General features: G+C 40.0%; 1 protein-coding gene across 2 annotated transcripts; it reads right to left on the bottom strand.

Moving 5' to 3' along the window:
* Positions 1–1896: 1896 nt before the first annotated feature.
* MFAP3L (microfibril associated protein 3 like) lies at positions 1897–8118 on the bottom strand. 2 transcript variants are annotated; one of them, XM_086464397.1, is made up of 2 exons: positions 7836–8118; positions 1897–2762 (listed from the first exon to the last, which is right to left on the bottom strand). In XM_086464397.1, exons 1-2 carry the CDS (start codon positions 8116–8118, stop codon positions 1897–1899), a joined length of 1149 nt encoding a protein of 382 aa, XP_086320523.1. The 2 variants fall into 2 exon arrangements, with proteins under 2 accessions (XP_086320523.1, XP_086320524.1); XM_086464398.1 differs by having other exon boundaries at positions 1897–2759.
* Between the last annotated feature and the right edge of the window lie 7096 nt (positions 8119–15214).

The raw sequence follows: 15214 nt of genomic DNA, 5'->3' as shown, positions 1-15214 counted from the left end.
CCAGCCACATTCCTAAAGGGACTTTGCCTTTGCATGTTTCCTTTGGGTATGTGCAAGTGCATTTTGTATAGATGCCTGCCACTGGTGAGCACAAACAAATGCTAGGTAACTAAATGCTCTAATTTTCACAAGTTGTTTGCGAAATCTGATGTCCGTTATTAAACACGTTTTTTTTTTTAATAACCATAGAAAGGTAAATATGGAGCCTTCTCTGTATCACCTGCCTAAGTCATGAGGTGTTCCTGTATCACACTGCTAGTGAAGCTCTGCACTTAAAACCTCAGTTCATTATCAAGGGGGGTTTTTAGATAGCTGCAACACTGACTTTGTTTGGTCTCGATTACCCGTGCAGTTAATACACCTTATTGCCTCCAATGGACACCTTATGTAGATATGCCTACTTCAGTAAAATGTCCAAAGAGCCATCCACGCATCATCTCCCCATGGACCTAACTGATTTTTTTTCTGCAACATACTTGATTCCAGATTGACTATCTATACTTATGCTACAGTCCTTCTTAAAAACTATGCGGTGATAATTTGTTCATTTGTTCCAAATTAAATGTGTCAGGTAATTAAGTAATATACTATTAATCCTACACAAACTCCTCCTTGTGCATGCTTTCTTTCCAGACTCATTCCAGAGAAGGTCCTTTTTATTGTCCATCTGCAATAGAAATTATCACTTCCCTTCCACTCCTGGCATTTCCTGGTCTTTTTTAATGCCATCATCGCTGCGATCATTAAAGCTTTACTGGGGTAGAGTTACACGTACTCAAGTAGTGAACATCCTACATAGGTAGGATGTTCTTAAAGTACCAAAGCAATGATAACATAGTAAACAGTTTGTGTGATCGTCATCGTAATTTCACAGGACACTTGATTATAATTTATTTTTTTTAGTTTGGATAAAACACTCTCAAACTTATGCTTATAGATTAATTTAGGCTTGGTGTTCAGAATATGAATCTGCACAAAATTGAGAATCCAAATAAAAGGGTCTTCTGCCATTTCAGCCTTGTCATCAGCTGATTACTGCCATTTGCAGGACTGTTAAGGAACCTGCATATCTTCTGGTAAGGTAGTGCATACTTCTACCAAATTACTACAAAACAAGACCTCTGGCATGTTTGCAGCTGTTTTCCATCTAAATTTCTGGCAAAGTAAAAAAATGGCCAAATACATGCAAAATAAACTTGCAGAGCTGTTGGGCTGCAACTTTCTGTAAGACGTTTATGGGCTTTCCCATCTGTAAAATATATCTCAAACTTTTTTCTCAATGTGAAAAAAACAATTGTTGGCATCTCCATTCCATGGAAAAGGGAAAACTATTTCCCAAGTGCTAAGCAGTGTGGTCTCAAATGAAATGGAAACATTTAAATTTTCTTTAATAGCCCTCTAAATCACAATGCAGCTGAGCAAACAGGCTTTGTAAATGGGATCTGTTACGATTTTATTTGGCCACTGGAGTGCTGCCTTTTGGGCAATATTTCAAATTCACAAGATAGTATTTGCAAAAATGCAATAAATGGAAATAATGAGAGTGAAGGAGGAAAATGAAACAGTTTTATGTTTACTAAGTTCAAGTGTCCTACATCAAAGACTACCAATGACTTCCAGGAGGCCACTACAGGTGACTCCAACCTAGAAAATGCTGAGGTAAATGTTTCTTGGAAATACTCCTAATCAAGAAGAGCAATTAATATTAATGTAATAGCAATTACTCTGCCATACATCATGGTAAACTAAAGTCAAACTGAGAAGAAAGTGCCAAATAATCCACATACATGCTTTTGCTATGATAGTCTCCAGGTAAGGCTTAGCGGCAAGTACAATATGTATTTTTAAAAGAGCTCCACCTGATTTTCCTGTGATGCATAGATTCAGGAGTAACTATCATACATGGCTTTCATATATAATGCATGTATTTTTGTCATTTGCCAATGCTATGTCATCAGAACTGAGTTCAGCAGAAGGCTCAGGAGGGGGCTCTGCAGGAAGTGCTGGTGTTTGAGGAGTGTCTTCTTCCTTGGTGTCCAACTGCATGCTTTCTTGTGACTGACCATCCATGCAGTCCTTTCTGGACAATGGGTGAACCGACACTTTTATTGCAATCTGTTGAGGTGGCTCATGCAGTGACGATGCATCAGAGTCAGCTGTGGGAGAGTCACTGCGCTTCAAAGCATTCGGGATCATATACAGCTCATCTGTTTCAGTGGTTTCCTGGCCTTCTGCTGTCTGCCGTACAAAATTCTGTCCTTGCTCCTCCAGACCAACAACCTCCATAATTTCTTCCATTATAGTCCTGCAGTTCATGATGAGGGGTGGCAAAGGTACGCTCCTAGCAAGCTCTTCAATATAGCGAGCAAATTCCATGGTCTTAAACTGTGTTACTTTGGCAAGCTCGAGCGTTTTGGCTGAAGTGATAATTGGGATACGCTTTGCAATCTCAAAGGCTTTCTGGAGTTTCTCTGCCCCTTCTGTTCTGAAAAATTCATTGATTGCTTTCTCTGTTTTCTTCAGATGACTGCTCATCATACATAAGCGAGTAATGTTCAGTATCATAACAATAGTAAAAGCTACAAGGCAGACAATCATGTAATAGATTCCCATATCTCCAGAGGTAAAAACAACCCTCAGCGTCACAGTATTGTTAACACTGCCATATGTATTAGATGCGACACACGTGTATTTACCTCTGTCTTCAAAAGACACGCTGGTAATGTTTAGTAGCCCATTGTCAAGAAACCACCATTTTCCTGCTGGAAAGGAGACAGAGTAATTTAGTTAGAAGTATTTTGTGCACACGATCAGCATAGTCTTAAACATCAGCTTTGTCAAACTGGCTTCAGATTTTGGAACAAGGAAATAATGTTCATAAGAAGTCACAGAATTTACCATCACAAAGGCCTGTCTGTCCCTGAGATCCTAGCTGTGTAACTATCAAATCCCTGGCATCAACTGTGAATAATTGGATCATGCCCTAAAACAGACTCATAAAAAAATGCTAATATGCGTGACATCCATCAAAATCTTATGGTCAGTTAAGTTACAAAGATATGACTACTTACCCCAGAGAGCCTCCCAAACACATGCCACACTTCCTCAAAGAACAATAACAATGGGATTGTAAAGCGGAAAAACCTACTAAGCCCTCCTTGTTTTCTTCCCTGACAATGCATTTTCTTACAATTGGGTTACATTTGGTGCTTTGTTACGGTATCTCATATAATTCTGTTAATGTAAAATTTAAAAACCGCTAAAATTTCAGACATCATACACTACACTATCTACCCTCTGAGGTGTTCAGAATCTAATTCTGAAGTATGATTTTAAAAAAAGGGAAATAGGACAGGATGAGTAAGATAGATGGGAAAGAGAACCATGACCAATTAAGAGAATGCCTTATTTGCCAGTATGAACTTCTATGCACCATGATGGAACTTCTTTTACTTTTAAAAGTCATTCCTATCAGTGTAATGCAATTGGTATCTTTGGTTGCTACATGTAATAACAGAACCACAGAATCACAGCATGGTGGAGGTTGGAAGGGACCTCTAGAGATCATCTAGTCCAACCCCACTGCTAAAGCAGGTTCACCTACAGCAGGTTGCACAGGACTGCATCCACGTGGGTTTTGAATATCTCCAGCGAAGGAGACTCCACAACCCCCCTGGGCAGCCTGTTCCAGTGCTCTGTCACCCTCAGTGTAAAGAAGTTTTTCCTTATGTTCAGGTGGAACCTCCTGTGCTCCAGCGTGTGCCCACTGCCCCTTGTCCTGTCACTGGGCACCACTCAAAAGAGCCTGGCCCCATCCTCTTGACACCCGCCCTTTAGATATTTGAAAGTGTTGATAAGGTCCCCTCTCAGTCGTCTCTTCTCCAGGCTAAAGAGCCCCAGGTCTCTCAACCTTTCTTCACAAGAGAGATGCTCCAGTCCCCTCATCATCTTCCTAGCTCTCTGCTGGACTCTCTCCAGTAGTTCCTGTCGAACTGGGGGGCCCAGAACTGGACACAGCACTCAGGGCAGAGTAGACAGGGAGGAGAATCTCCCTCAACCTACTGGCCACACTCTTCTTAATGCACCCCAAGATACCACTGGCCTTCTTGGCACATGCCTGGTTCATGGCTAACTTGCTGTCCACAATTGTACATGTATGTTTCACAACCTGGCACAGCAGAACAATTTAGCTATTAAACTGAGTTTGAAACAACATGTTAAAATCCAGTCCTCCTACCACTGCTAAAGTGATTTCAAGATTCAGCTAGTTACTTTGTTTGCCATTATATATTGGTAATTGTCCTGGTTTGGGCTAAATCAGAACTAATTCTGTTTTAGTGCTTTAACTTTTCAGTTAAGTCTCCTCTAACTACCAGCACTTTCTGAAACAGCAGCATGTTTTTCCAGACAGTGACTGCTCCTGGCAGTGATAAGGCCTGATGTTTATAGTTCGTACCAAGGAATGGTATGCAGAGAGGCCCTTGCTTAGACTTGTTCTTATGGCGACCAAGGTCACTGCTAAATCTTGTACTCCGTGTTGGGGTGCCAGGAGTGAAAAGGGTCGCACCTACAGGGAGGAGTGAACTGGACAGGTGACCCAAACCTGACCAACAGAGTATTCCATCCCATAGACGTCATATTCAGTATAAAGCTGAGAGATCACGAGGGTCTCGCCCTTTCGCTCCCCTTCGCTCTTCTTCGATGGCCGACATCTGAGGAGGACTGATCCGTGCATCCCTGAATCCAGTGCCTGTGTCCAGCTCCTGCATCCCATCCCTGTCTGCTGCCGAGTCCAGCCTGGGACTGCCCCAGTGCCAGCCCTGCGGTGTGGTGGTGACGTATTGTCATCAGGGTGGGGGGGAGTTGGGTTCGGTATTGGTTTTGTATATATTTGTACATACTGTATATATTTCATTTTTTTTCCTTATTCTTATTATTATCTTTTATTGTTATTGTTCCATTAAAGCTGTTTTAGTTTTCTTTTCCAAACCGTAAAGTCTCTCTCTCTTGTTCTCTCTCCTTTTCCCTTTTGGGAGGGGAGAGGGGTTAGTAAAGAGCGTCTGTCATTCGTTAGTGGCCGGCCCAGCCTCAAACCGTGACAGATATTAATTAGATTTTTAGTTCCTCACGTAAGCTTCATATTTCATCAAATACCACTACCATTTAAGAGTTGAGAATGTACATTTTCTGCTTTATTCGGTGTGATACAACATATTAAATTGTAACTTTGCTATAAAAACCATGATTCAATTCCAATAGGAAAGCCTGATCTCAATTCTTTCCTTCATGTAAACCCACCCCTGGAAGAGGGTTCCTGTGGTGGACAGAACAGCCAGAAAGTGTAGGAGTGCCTCTGTGCCTTCTGAACACTTCATACAGGGAGATGTCATACAGATTTCCTTTTGAAACAATGACATAGGCTGACGTAAGCCAACAAGATCATCTAATACATACTGCAGCTCAGAGGCAGACTCAACTGTTTTCGATCTCTGTAACACAATCGCAAGCCATTCCTGACAGGCATCTGCTGAAGGCAGTAATCGAGTTTCAATAACCTTCCACAGCAAGCAATTTCAGGTGTTCACCTATCTTTACTATCAGAAAGTTGTTTTTCCTTAAACCTAACTAACCAGCTGCAATTTCAGTCTATTAAGGCAGCTGAGCAAAGACACAGTATCTGTAACTAGAAGACTAAAACGGTGCAAAACCTGTGTGCAATGCATGGAAATCACATGGCAAGGATTGCAGTCCTGCCACAGGTTGGTGGACACCTTTCTTCTACACTTTTTTTATCCTTTTCATGGAAGTTCTTTTGTTGTGAAAAAGATTATTCTGTTTTTTTCTTTCTTTCAAGGAAGAATCTGTGGGCAACTCTGAAACTTATTAGTCAAAAAAAGCCTTTAATTCAGAGTAGTTATAGGCTTTTACCATTCTGAAAGTTACTCTAATAAAACATGGTTTATCCGAGTTGGTTTTCACATTATCTCCAGTAGAAGCCTACGTAGAAAATATTCCCTCAAGATCCCTGCCTCAGTTCCTGGATGGACAGTTTTTAATTACATCTTTTTATCCTCTTTGGATTTTTAACTTACATGAAACACTATTTTTCGCCCTAGCTTAATTCTTGAAAACAGCTGAATCACTTCACCTGAAATTAAAAAATATAGAATAAATAAAAAGCTTAGTCTAGAGCAGACCTTCACATAAAAAAATCACCACTATCTACTAAACTTGGGCAAATTGAGAGGAAAACTCTCTTACAGAGGAAATGACAGCATCTGTAACAGATGACACTTCTTCCTCTACTTCTAGAATAAGAAAAAATACAGAGTATTGGCTGCTCAGTATTTCTCTGACTTGCAATGTTGGCTAAGTAGATTTTTACTGATTGCAAAATGACAAGATGCCTTGCTGATGTAACCTGGCTCCAGCTGTTATAAATGACATATTGGCATTGAACTGTGACTCAATGACTGGGTCTGTGCCAGTGGATCCTGGCACAGTATAAACCTAATGAGAAAACAATGATTAGAAAAGGTATCATTGCTGGGTTTTGATAACAATTCAATGCCATACTCAACTATATACATAGCAAAGAAAGGACCTGTGCTAGGAAACGTCTTACAGGAAGACAGTTTCGTAAAGGAGGAAATGCACAGTTGAAAGTCTTAAGTGCTGTTGTCTTAATACTACATCTGCAATTTTTACTGATTTGCTCACCTACTTAAATATTTGTGTTAGTAGCTACCTCTCTCAGTTGACTACACAAAGACCTAAAGTTAGATGCCTAACTAAAGGGGAAAATTCCTGTTAGTGAGCCTTAGTAAAACAGTCTAGCACACTAATCACACAGAAAGTTGCAGTGACTGTACAAATTATATCTGAAAGTCTGCTTACTAGCTCAAGTAGTTCCTTTCTCTATCTTTACTCAGAAAATGATAAAATGCTGTAATGTAAAACATAACCAGTTATGCGGCAAGCTTTTACAGATACACTATGCTGTTGCATATCCAGCTGTGTCAATCATTACTCCCATCGTGGCAGAGTTCTCCCTCAGGTCAGCTATTAGTTAGGCAAGCTACCTTGCATTTAGTATGAATAACTAAGAGTTTATTTCATCATGCTGTGAATAAAGCAGTCAGTATGGAAGGATTACACGAGCAAAACACCTTCCATCCCCCACAAAACTTTCCTTAGAAGTATAATGAGGATTATCACCCAAACCTTCCATTTAAGGAAAACAAGCTTGTGTAATTAAGGTCTCTGGCAAATGCAACTGAAGAGTCTTAACTAAAGCCAGGAAGGCTCAAACTTGGCTTGTCCTTCTGACTGCTGCCCTATATAGGTTTTTCTGTTGGTCATTCAGGACATGCCCTGTTTCTCACACTCCCATAGCACTATGCGTAGAGATGGCAGGTGTATCAGGGAGTGGGCTGTGTTGAATTCATGCCAACAAACTATTCTCATATGTCAAGAGAAACCTCCCTTGAGCTGGAAAATAGTCTTTTAGTCTTTTTTTGGTGCCAGAGAAGAACAAAAGAGGACAGAATGGGAAACAGGCTCAAACCCGAAGTTTTCCAATGAAAAGAAGCCTGTCTACATCTTCTGTTAAGTGTTTCAGCTTCTTGCTATGTGTTGCTATAATAACACATTAAAAAATGTTATTGTTTTCTTCCAAGGTGTGCACAACAAATTTATGGCTGCCACTGGGCTTTCACATATTTTCACACAGGAAAATACCACAGTCAGGCCATTAAATTCAGGTTATTAGTCAACCTGCTGAAATCAGCAGTGCCTCTGGACAGGCTGCATCAGTGAGAATACTAAGATCTTACCTTTATTCTCCTCCTGTTGGAGCAGACGGCCGTTGGAATTGTACCATCTGTAATGTGGACTAGGACTACCTTGGACATTGCAGTCGATCAAGGCACTACTCCCCTCTTTGACTATAATATGGTTGATGCGGGAGATCACCACAGGCACAGATCCCATGTTCATGTCAGTGCGGTTGAAAGTGCTGTTAGTCACATCCTCAGCAGTGGTCAAAGCTGCTAATAAGATGACAAGGCGTGTGGTAGGCAGAAAGTACAAAAAGCGGTGGCCGTTCAGTATGTTCATTTTCCTTCAGTGGGATAGGCAACTGGCTGGGAACTGGGATTGGTTCTGATGAACGCAGGCCCTTGAGGTGAGGAGGTCACAGGAGAGTTCTACTTTGATCTGTGCAATTTTATGTTTAAAATATCCTATAAAATAAATAAATAAGTACAATGAGATGGCATAGATAAACAATCCATTAGATGTGCTCTTTTAAAATAGTGACACATCCATTAATGCATTTCACAGTCATCAGCTCAGTCTCTTGTCTAAATGCTAATGTTATCACAGTCCTTATTCTTACTGGAAAAAGAAGCATACATTTTCCTGACAATAGAGTTGTTCAGAGTGGCAGGCGTGGGAGAAGGCTTTCATCACCTGAACACTTAGCAGCAATTTAGCTACAGCAGCAGCTACAGTTTTATGCCAAAAGTTCTACAGATTTTTCTTTTTTTTTTTTTTTTTTAACATTTGCAAAATCAACAGTAAAAACAAAGGTATAGCACGTTAAAGCTGTCACTACCAGTTCAACGCCACAACTCCGTCACGTGCATGGTCTTAGGTGAATCGTGGAACATTATGTAAGAAAGAACAGCTCCAGGAAAGTTTTTCGGAGCTGATGATGGAATCCTTAGTAATTAATTAAGTTTTCTGAGATAAAACATAGTATGGAAGAATATTCTGAAAAGAGGATGTTTAATACTTGATAAAGTCATTTCAGTGTCATTTTTAGAGCAGATTCAGGAAGAAAAATACTCGCTAGTGACATAATTATGGGTAAGGTTTCTCTGAGATACAAATGAAGTTGGGACTCTTCCATTCCTTATGTAGCATGAAGCATTTTGTCCATATACTTTCTGCACACTCTCACCACAATATTTTCCCTCAACTAATCATCTACAATGAGCCCTTTCTTAAACAGTGATTTCAGTTTGTAGACAGAGGAGGGGGGTTTACAAATTTACAAATGTGCTCTATATTGGCCTCATTATGCCCCCAGTGAACACAACTAGCATTCAGTACTGACTGAGGGCACAACACTGGCCTCAAAATGAGCACCTCTGAAAATTTCAGAGTCTAAGGGCCACAAATGATGTTAAAATCACATCAGACTATCTAACTACATTGGTTTTACTCATGTGTTTCTAAGGTAAATAACTGAAACTTAGTGAAACTTACTAGAAGAATCTACCGGGAATGCAAATATAGGTAACAATCTAACAAACTTTTCCCAAAGGAACATTTCACTTGCAAAACCATTTACATTTTATTAAAGATCTAATTGACAGCATGGTAACTCCTCTACCTCAGCATAGAAAATGACTGCTGACAAGGTTAGGTCAGTTCCACATATAAAGGAAACACTAAAATAAAAACAAACAAACAATCCTTTTCCCTCTTTTCTTTATTAAAAAAGGAAAGAAACCAGGTTTTTTTCCTTCTCCATACCCTGTTCTCTGTAAAGCAGTGAATTTGATTTTATACAAACAGATACAACTGTTATTAAAAGAGCAAAATAGTTTCCTCCATTTTGCAGGACAAATCATTACTAAAAATTACAAACTATTGGTTTTATGAGGTTTTTTATGGTTTATCTAATAAGCTGCATGCATGGTGTGGATGCCTGTCACAACCGCAAGCCTGCCCTCATTTTTAGTCTGTTTTTCTAATTATTGAATGTGGAAATATTTGTCTTGAAGAGCCAGAATAATTTTTAATTTTAAATTAATACGCAAATCTCATTTGTCATATAAAGCTATATAAACAATTACTTCAGAAATCCATTTCCAATTATGCAAAGCGTGTAGAGCCTGTGCTTCTGAAGTTCTGTATAGGTACAGCTGTCTGAATCTGCACTTTGGAAAAAATCCTTCAATTCTGCCTATTCACTTCAGTAACTATTTACATCTCATTTCTACTACTCCATCAACCTTGAAAACAGCCATTCTTTATGGTTACATATATTCACTCTATAAAATGTTTCTGTACAGTGTTATAGATCTGCATTGCGCCATAATGAAAAGCCAAAAGACACGTCACAGTTCCTGGCAAGGGAGCAGGAACAAAGACAGGCTGGATTAAGACAATGGAAAGGGCAAAAGAACAACATAAATTGATTATGCTTTGTGTTGCTAATTACTGCTTATGGCTTGTTATTATTGTATTTGAGCCTACCGTATTTTTTGATGGCAGAAAAATCAGTAGCAATCAAAAAAAGGTGTTCAGCATGGAAAGAAACTTGCATTCCAGAAGGAAATGAAATAGCATCACCCCAATGGGTGAATAGAAAACCTGTAAGGAAGAACCCGCTGTGTATTTGGAAGCTCAAGGCAGGTGGTGGCCCACTGAATCCCTACAGAGCAGGGATGCTGTGGATGGTTGTTTGGAAAGTGTGTGATGGCAGTAACAATGTAAGGCGGGCCTATTCTGTATGTTTACCTGTGTTTAACACAGAGCATATGAAAGCAAAAAAGCATACCTTTGTGTAGCGATGACAAATGTGACTGCTTCTTAACATGGTCAAACGGCCAATTACTAGTCTGAAAATAACAGCGACTCCCTCACTCTGGCACAGAATTGAATCATAAACAGCTGCAGTAAATTTTAAGAAATAGATCCAAATAATTTAAGACATTCATACCTACTCATGCCACTCCTGGGAATGTACTTTCCCCCCATATATGTTCCTGGAATGAAGAATATTAAGAAAACACTAAATACCTCTGCAGATGTATTTCTGTTTGAAATAAATACAGTTTGATGGGTAGTGTGAGGGATAACCAGGCAGCAGGTTTAAAGCAGAATGTTTGGAATTGGTGGCTGCTGCTTTCACGTGCCATCCAGGGAAGTGCTCTTGATGGATGGTTGAGTATATTCGAGGAGTAAGGAAGAGATCCCTCTGAAGAACAGTGTTTTAAGATGCAAGTTTAGACAAATATTCCCAGGGCAACTGGGAAGTGATAGGGAATCTTTTCTTTGGTGTGCATCCTCTGCACTGTTAGTGGGGACCGAAAAATGGAAGAAACCAAAGGTTTTCTTATCATTACCTAGCACAAGAAAGTTAAAGGGTGGCCATGCAGGGATCTGAATGTCCAGGACCCAGTGTTGGGCAGGACCTAAAATGATGAATTCAAGTTAGGAAAGCAGGAAGAAGCAGAGAAAATGTGCTCAGACCAGACTCTGGTGCAAAGGGAGATTTCCTGAGAGTTTCTGTCCCACTGCTTTGCTGTAGGCACAACAGCAGCTGGAGGATATCAGGGAAAACAGATGTGGGAGCCAGCTGCTTTGTTAAATGTAAGTGATGTAATGGGTTATGATTCAATCACACAACTAAATGGGGAGAAGGCTAAGGAGACCAAAACAGGACTGCCAGCGATGTCTGCCCACTTCTGGCGAAGAAGAGAGAATCCAGAACATTGCAGAAGTTGGTACAGTGCTGTCACTCTGGATCTTGGCCATGAGAAGCAGTAATTATCTGTGGCCCATGATAAACCTGATGAAGGCAGCCAAAATTGTAACCTTTTAGTCTGACCAAAGTCAGAGAAAGCTGGACTGACTAGACTAAAACAAAGACTCCTGTAATAACTCCTCAAGACTGAGAGTAACTCAGGACACTAATGAAGGAAGACATCTGCAACATGGAGTATTGCTCTGTAGGAACAGACTGAGTCTCTGGGAGCATTTTTGCCACAAAATGGTCACTATAAACAAAAAGTTAAACTTCTGGTCATGGAAACAATGTAAGCGTTCCTTTCTCCCATCCCCAAAGCACGTGAGCTACCTGTAAAAAACTTATAAAAAGTAAAAGTTCATAATATATTTAATATGGTTACATACACTTTTTTTTTTTTTTTTTTTTTTTTTAAATTTTAAGATTGTGATGAATGAAAAGGAAAAAGAACACCCTCAGCTATTCTAAGCTACCTTTTCCATCCAAAGTTGTAGTCAGGGACAGGCTTACTTCGCCAGATGGAATCAGAAGAATCCCCAAACTCTCCTCCAGAACCTAGAACATTTATAGAGATAACTTACCCTGCCGTATTGTATCTGTAGCAACATTTACTAGTGAAAGATGATGGCCAGTGGTCCTTACATTAAATAGTTTTGGATTTTTCTTCCTGAACCTAAATGGTATAAACTGAACATCTGAAAGTAACAGATTTACTGCTCATGGGAAGAATTTCCAAGGAAAATTGCACAAGACTTGAGCCACATGAGGGAACTACAACAGGCTTTTCTTCTAAGTGACATGATAGCCAGCTCTAGCATGCTCACTATGCATTTCTACCCAGAGAAGTTCCCTGGAATGTGCTCCAGAACAAGCACAGCTTACGGTGGTGGTATTACTCCTAACTATGTGAAACAGGGACCAAAACTGAGCTTAAAACTTCTCTGTCCAAAATCAAGCATCAGTCTAAAGAGAAGACACAGCTCAGACTGGGTGGGAATATTAACCACTCAGAGACATGTTCTGATTGACCATTTATTTTCTCATGTCACAGATGAGTTTGCTTCCCAGTATTACTGCCACCAAAGAAAACAACTGTGGGTGAGGGGCCACGTTTGCAAGTACTGCATTTGAGCAGAACAACATGATGACAGAGCACAAAAGAACAGAAAAGGAGGGCAGCGATGCGTACCTTTTCCTGGCTTGCTCACTTCTGTAAGACTGGCCTGTTCTTGTTCTTGGAATAATGTGTAATCCTATTAACTGTGAGGTTATTCAATTCAGAAGTGAAGCACAAGAAGCCAGTGTATTGTATAACGCATAGATTATGTTCCTATAGCTTTAACATCACAATGGTATCTTGCTTCGCTTGTATGTGTTCAAGAAAATGAAATTATTTTCATTCTAGTTCTTGTTTGTCTATAAATAAGTGTCAAGCATGATGCTACAAAACGAAATTAAAGCTAATTCTTTACTATTTAAAAACTACTTACTACCTCTCCTAGTTTCCAAGGGCAATGTCTCTTCAGAGTGGGTAAAAGTAAAAGTTAACAGATTTTACTGGAACAGGAATGCAAGTGAAGGAACTTAAGCCACACAGAAGGTGAGAAGCTCACTGCCAGTTCATAGGCTTAGGAGCGAGAACCGCCTACTGAAAAGCTTAAGCTATTAGGTTCCAGTCAGGCAGATGAAAAGAAATGTCACTCATTTACAACTACCAGAAACTTTCTGACTTATTTTTCTAGTCAGTAAAATACTAAGGTTTGATTCTGAAAAAACCTGCTCTGTCCATTCTCTTTGGGTGGATTTCAGTCCTTCATAACTTCACGGTTTTCCGTTTCCCTGGCTATGTTGAATAGGTGGCACACTGGTGATATTTGTAAGATGAAGAGCTTCCTTCTGCACATCTAGACTGGGGCTTCCCAACTGGGCAGCAGCTCCCAACTATGTGCGTGTTTCAGTCTCTTCAGCTGCTTTCAGCTGCCTGGGAATCTTTTAGAAACTTCTCATCAGGGCTGCGTGCTACTGCCCCAGCCACATGTGCTCAGCCATTTTGGTGTCACATTTGCTGCCTTCAGCCACCTGATGGGAGGGTACAGAGAAGATAGACCCAGGCTCCTCTCAGAGGTGTGCAGCGAAAGGACAAGGCACACAAGCTGCAACAACAGAAATTATGATTATTTATGAAGAAATTTTAAAGCATGAAGTCAGTCAAGCCCTGCAACAGCTGCCCAGAGGGGCTCTGGAATCTTCGTCTGAGCAAACTGGTCTACACTGGGCCTGCTTTAAGCAGGGTGTTGGATCCCCTCCTGACCTAAAGAAACTCTAATACTCAAGAAACACAAATGCAAGAGTTGCATTGGAGAAGTCAACGTAAAAAAATTTCTACATGGGATGCTGGGGAATTGCCTTCATGATCCCCTTGATAATCCTTTTGAGCAGCAGTATTTTAAAACAACAAGACAGGCTGTAAGTGTTGACCATAGGCTGAAAAAAATATGTTTGGCCTTCTCCATTGTACTTACATGATAACTAAGTACAAACATAAGTCCCCCTTACCATATAGAGAGGATTTATTTCCAGCCTAGGTAACTCATGAAATAGCACTTATTTGGGGTGTCTGCAATAGTGAATGTCGGGGGTTTTCCCACATGTCCACATGTAGATAGTCAAGACTCTCAAATTCATGGGTTATTATCTGCTGATAGATCTGGCTTCTTGATGCTAAAGAGTTGTCAGTTGTGGTGAATCTAATCTTGAAAGAGAATAAAGCAGAAATAAGTCGGACTCAAAGACAAAGATAACCTTTTCAGACTACTGACTTCAGAGGGTAGATGAGTAAGAGATGTTATTGACAATATGCACAATACTGAATGGTGTAAAGAAGACAGCTCTTCTCAAAACACTACAATTGAGACAAATTTCAGTGAAACTGAGATGGAAGATGGTGCAGTGGGAGGAATGAGAAGGAAGTTTTTTGATTAACAATGACTAGACTACACTTTCTTGACATAAGATAAAATAAGGGCTGGGAATTTAGGAAGATTCAAGAGAGACTGCACATAATTTACCTGCACAGGTTCACAGATTATGATGGTTTATGCAGAATGTGGAGACTTAACTCTCTTCTGTGTATTCATTGTCCTCTGAGTGTATGGCCCTGGGCAGTGAACAAGAATGGCTGTCAGTATGGCAACTTGGAGCCCTTTTCTAGTACTCCTGTCTAAAAGAAATTATAATAAAGAAGCCTATAATTAATTACATGTTTTGCAGGCACTGGTAAGCTATTACAGGTAAACATTTTTCAATTTGTTTTGTAAGATGACAAATTATAAATAACAAAAGAAAGAAAATGGAAAAATCAAGGGCCATAGCATATTCTACCATTAATGGCAGAAATGGGAGTAAAATTTGTAATGAATACCTTCTGAAGTTATTTTGTTCTGAACACATCCAACACTGTAGGGGGTAACAGAGTAAAGCTAATGACTGTAAGATGCAGTAATCTTAGCTTCAGCATTCCATAGTATATCAGTAAACTGCACCAAGAAAGCACCAAGAAGGAAGGTGATTCCACATTTTAGGTGTGTGATTGAAAATTAATGCTATATCCGGACTTTTGGTGTAGGGAAAGAAGCACATAGCATTTCTATTCAGCAATGGTACAATGAG

Source organism: Leptosomus discolor, chromosome 4 (assembly GCF_034619465.1).
Source record: "Leptosomus discolor isolate bLepDis1 chromosome 4, bLepDis1.hap2, whole genome shotgun sequence".
Classification (NCBI taxonomy): Eukaryota; Metazoa; Chordata; class Aves; order Leptosomiformes; family Leptosomidae; genus Leptosomus; species Leptosomus discolor.
Note: the sequence above shows the minus strand (reverse complement) of the source record. Positions and strands in the feature narration are given on the sequence as shown.

Bases quoted from the DNA above. Each gene is read 5' to 3' on its own strand.
- MFAP3L (XM_086464397.1), bottom strand. From the start codon at position 8,118: ATGAACATACTGAACGGCCACCGCTTTTTGTACTTTCTGCCTACCACA. The intron at 2,763-7,835 runs GTAAGATCTTAG...TCTCCTTTCCAG, and splicing joins CCAACAGGAGGAGAATAAAG to CAGGAAAATGGTGGTTTCTT.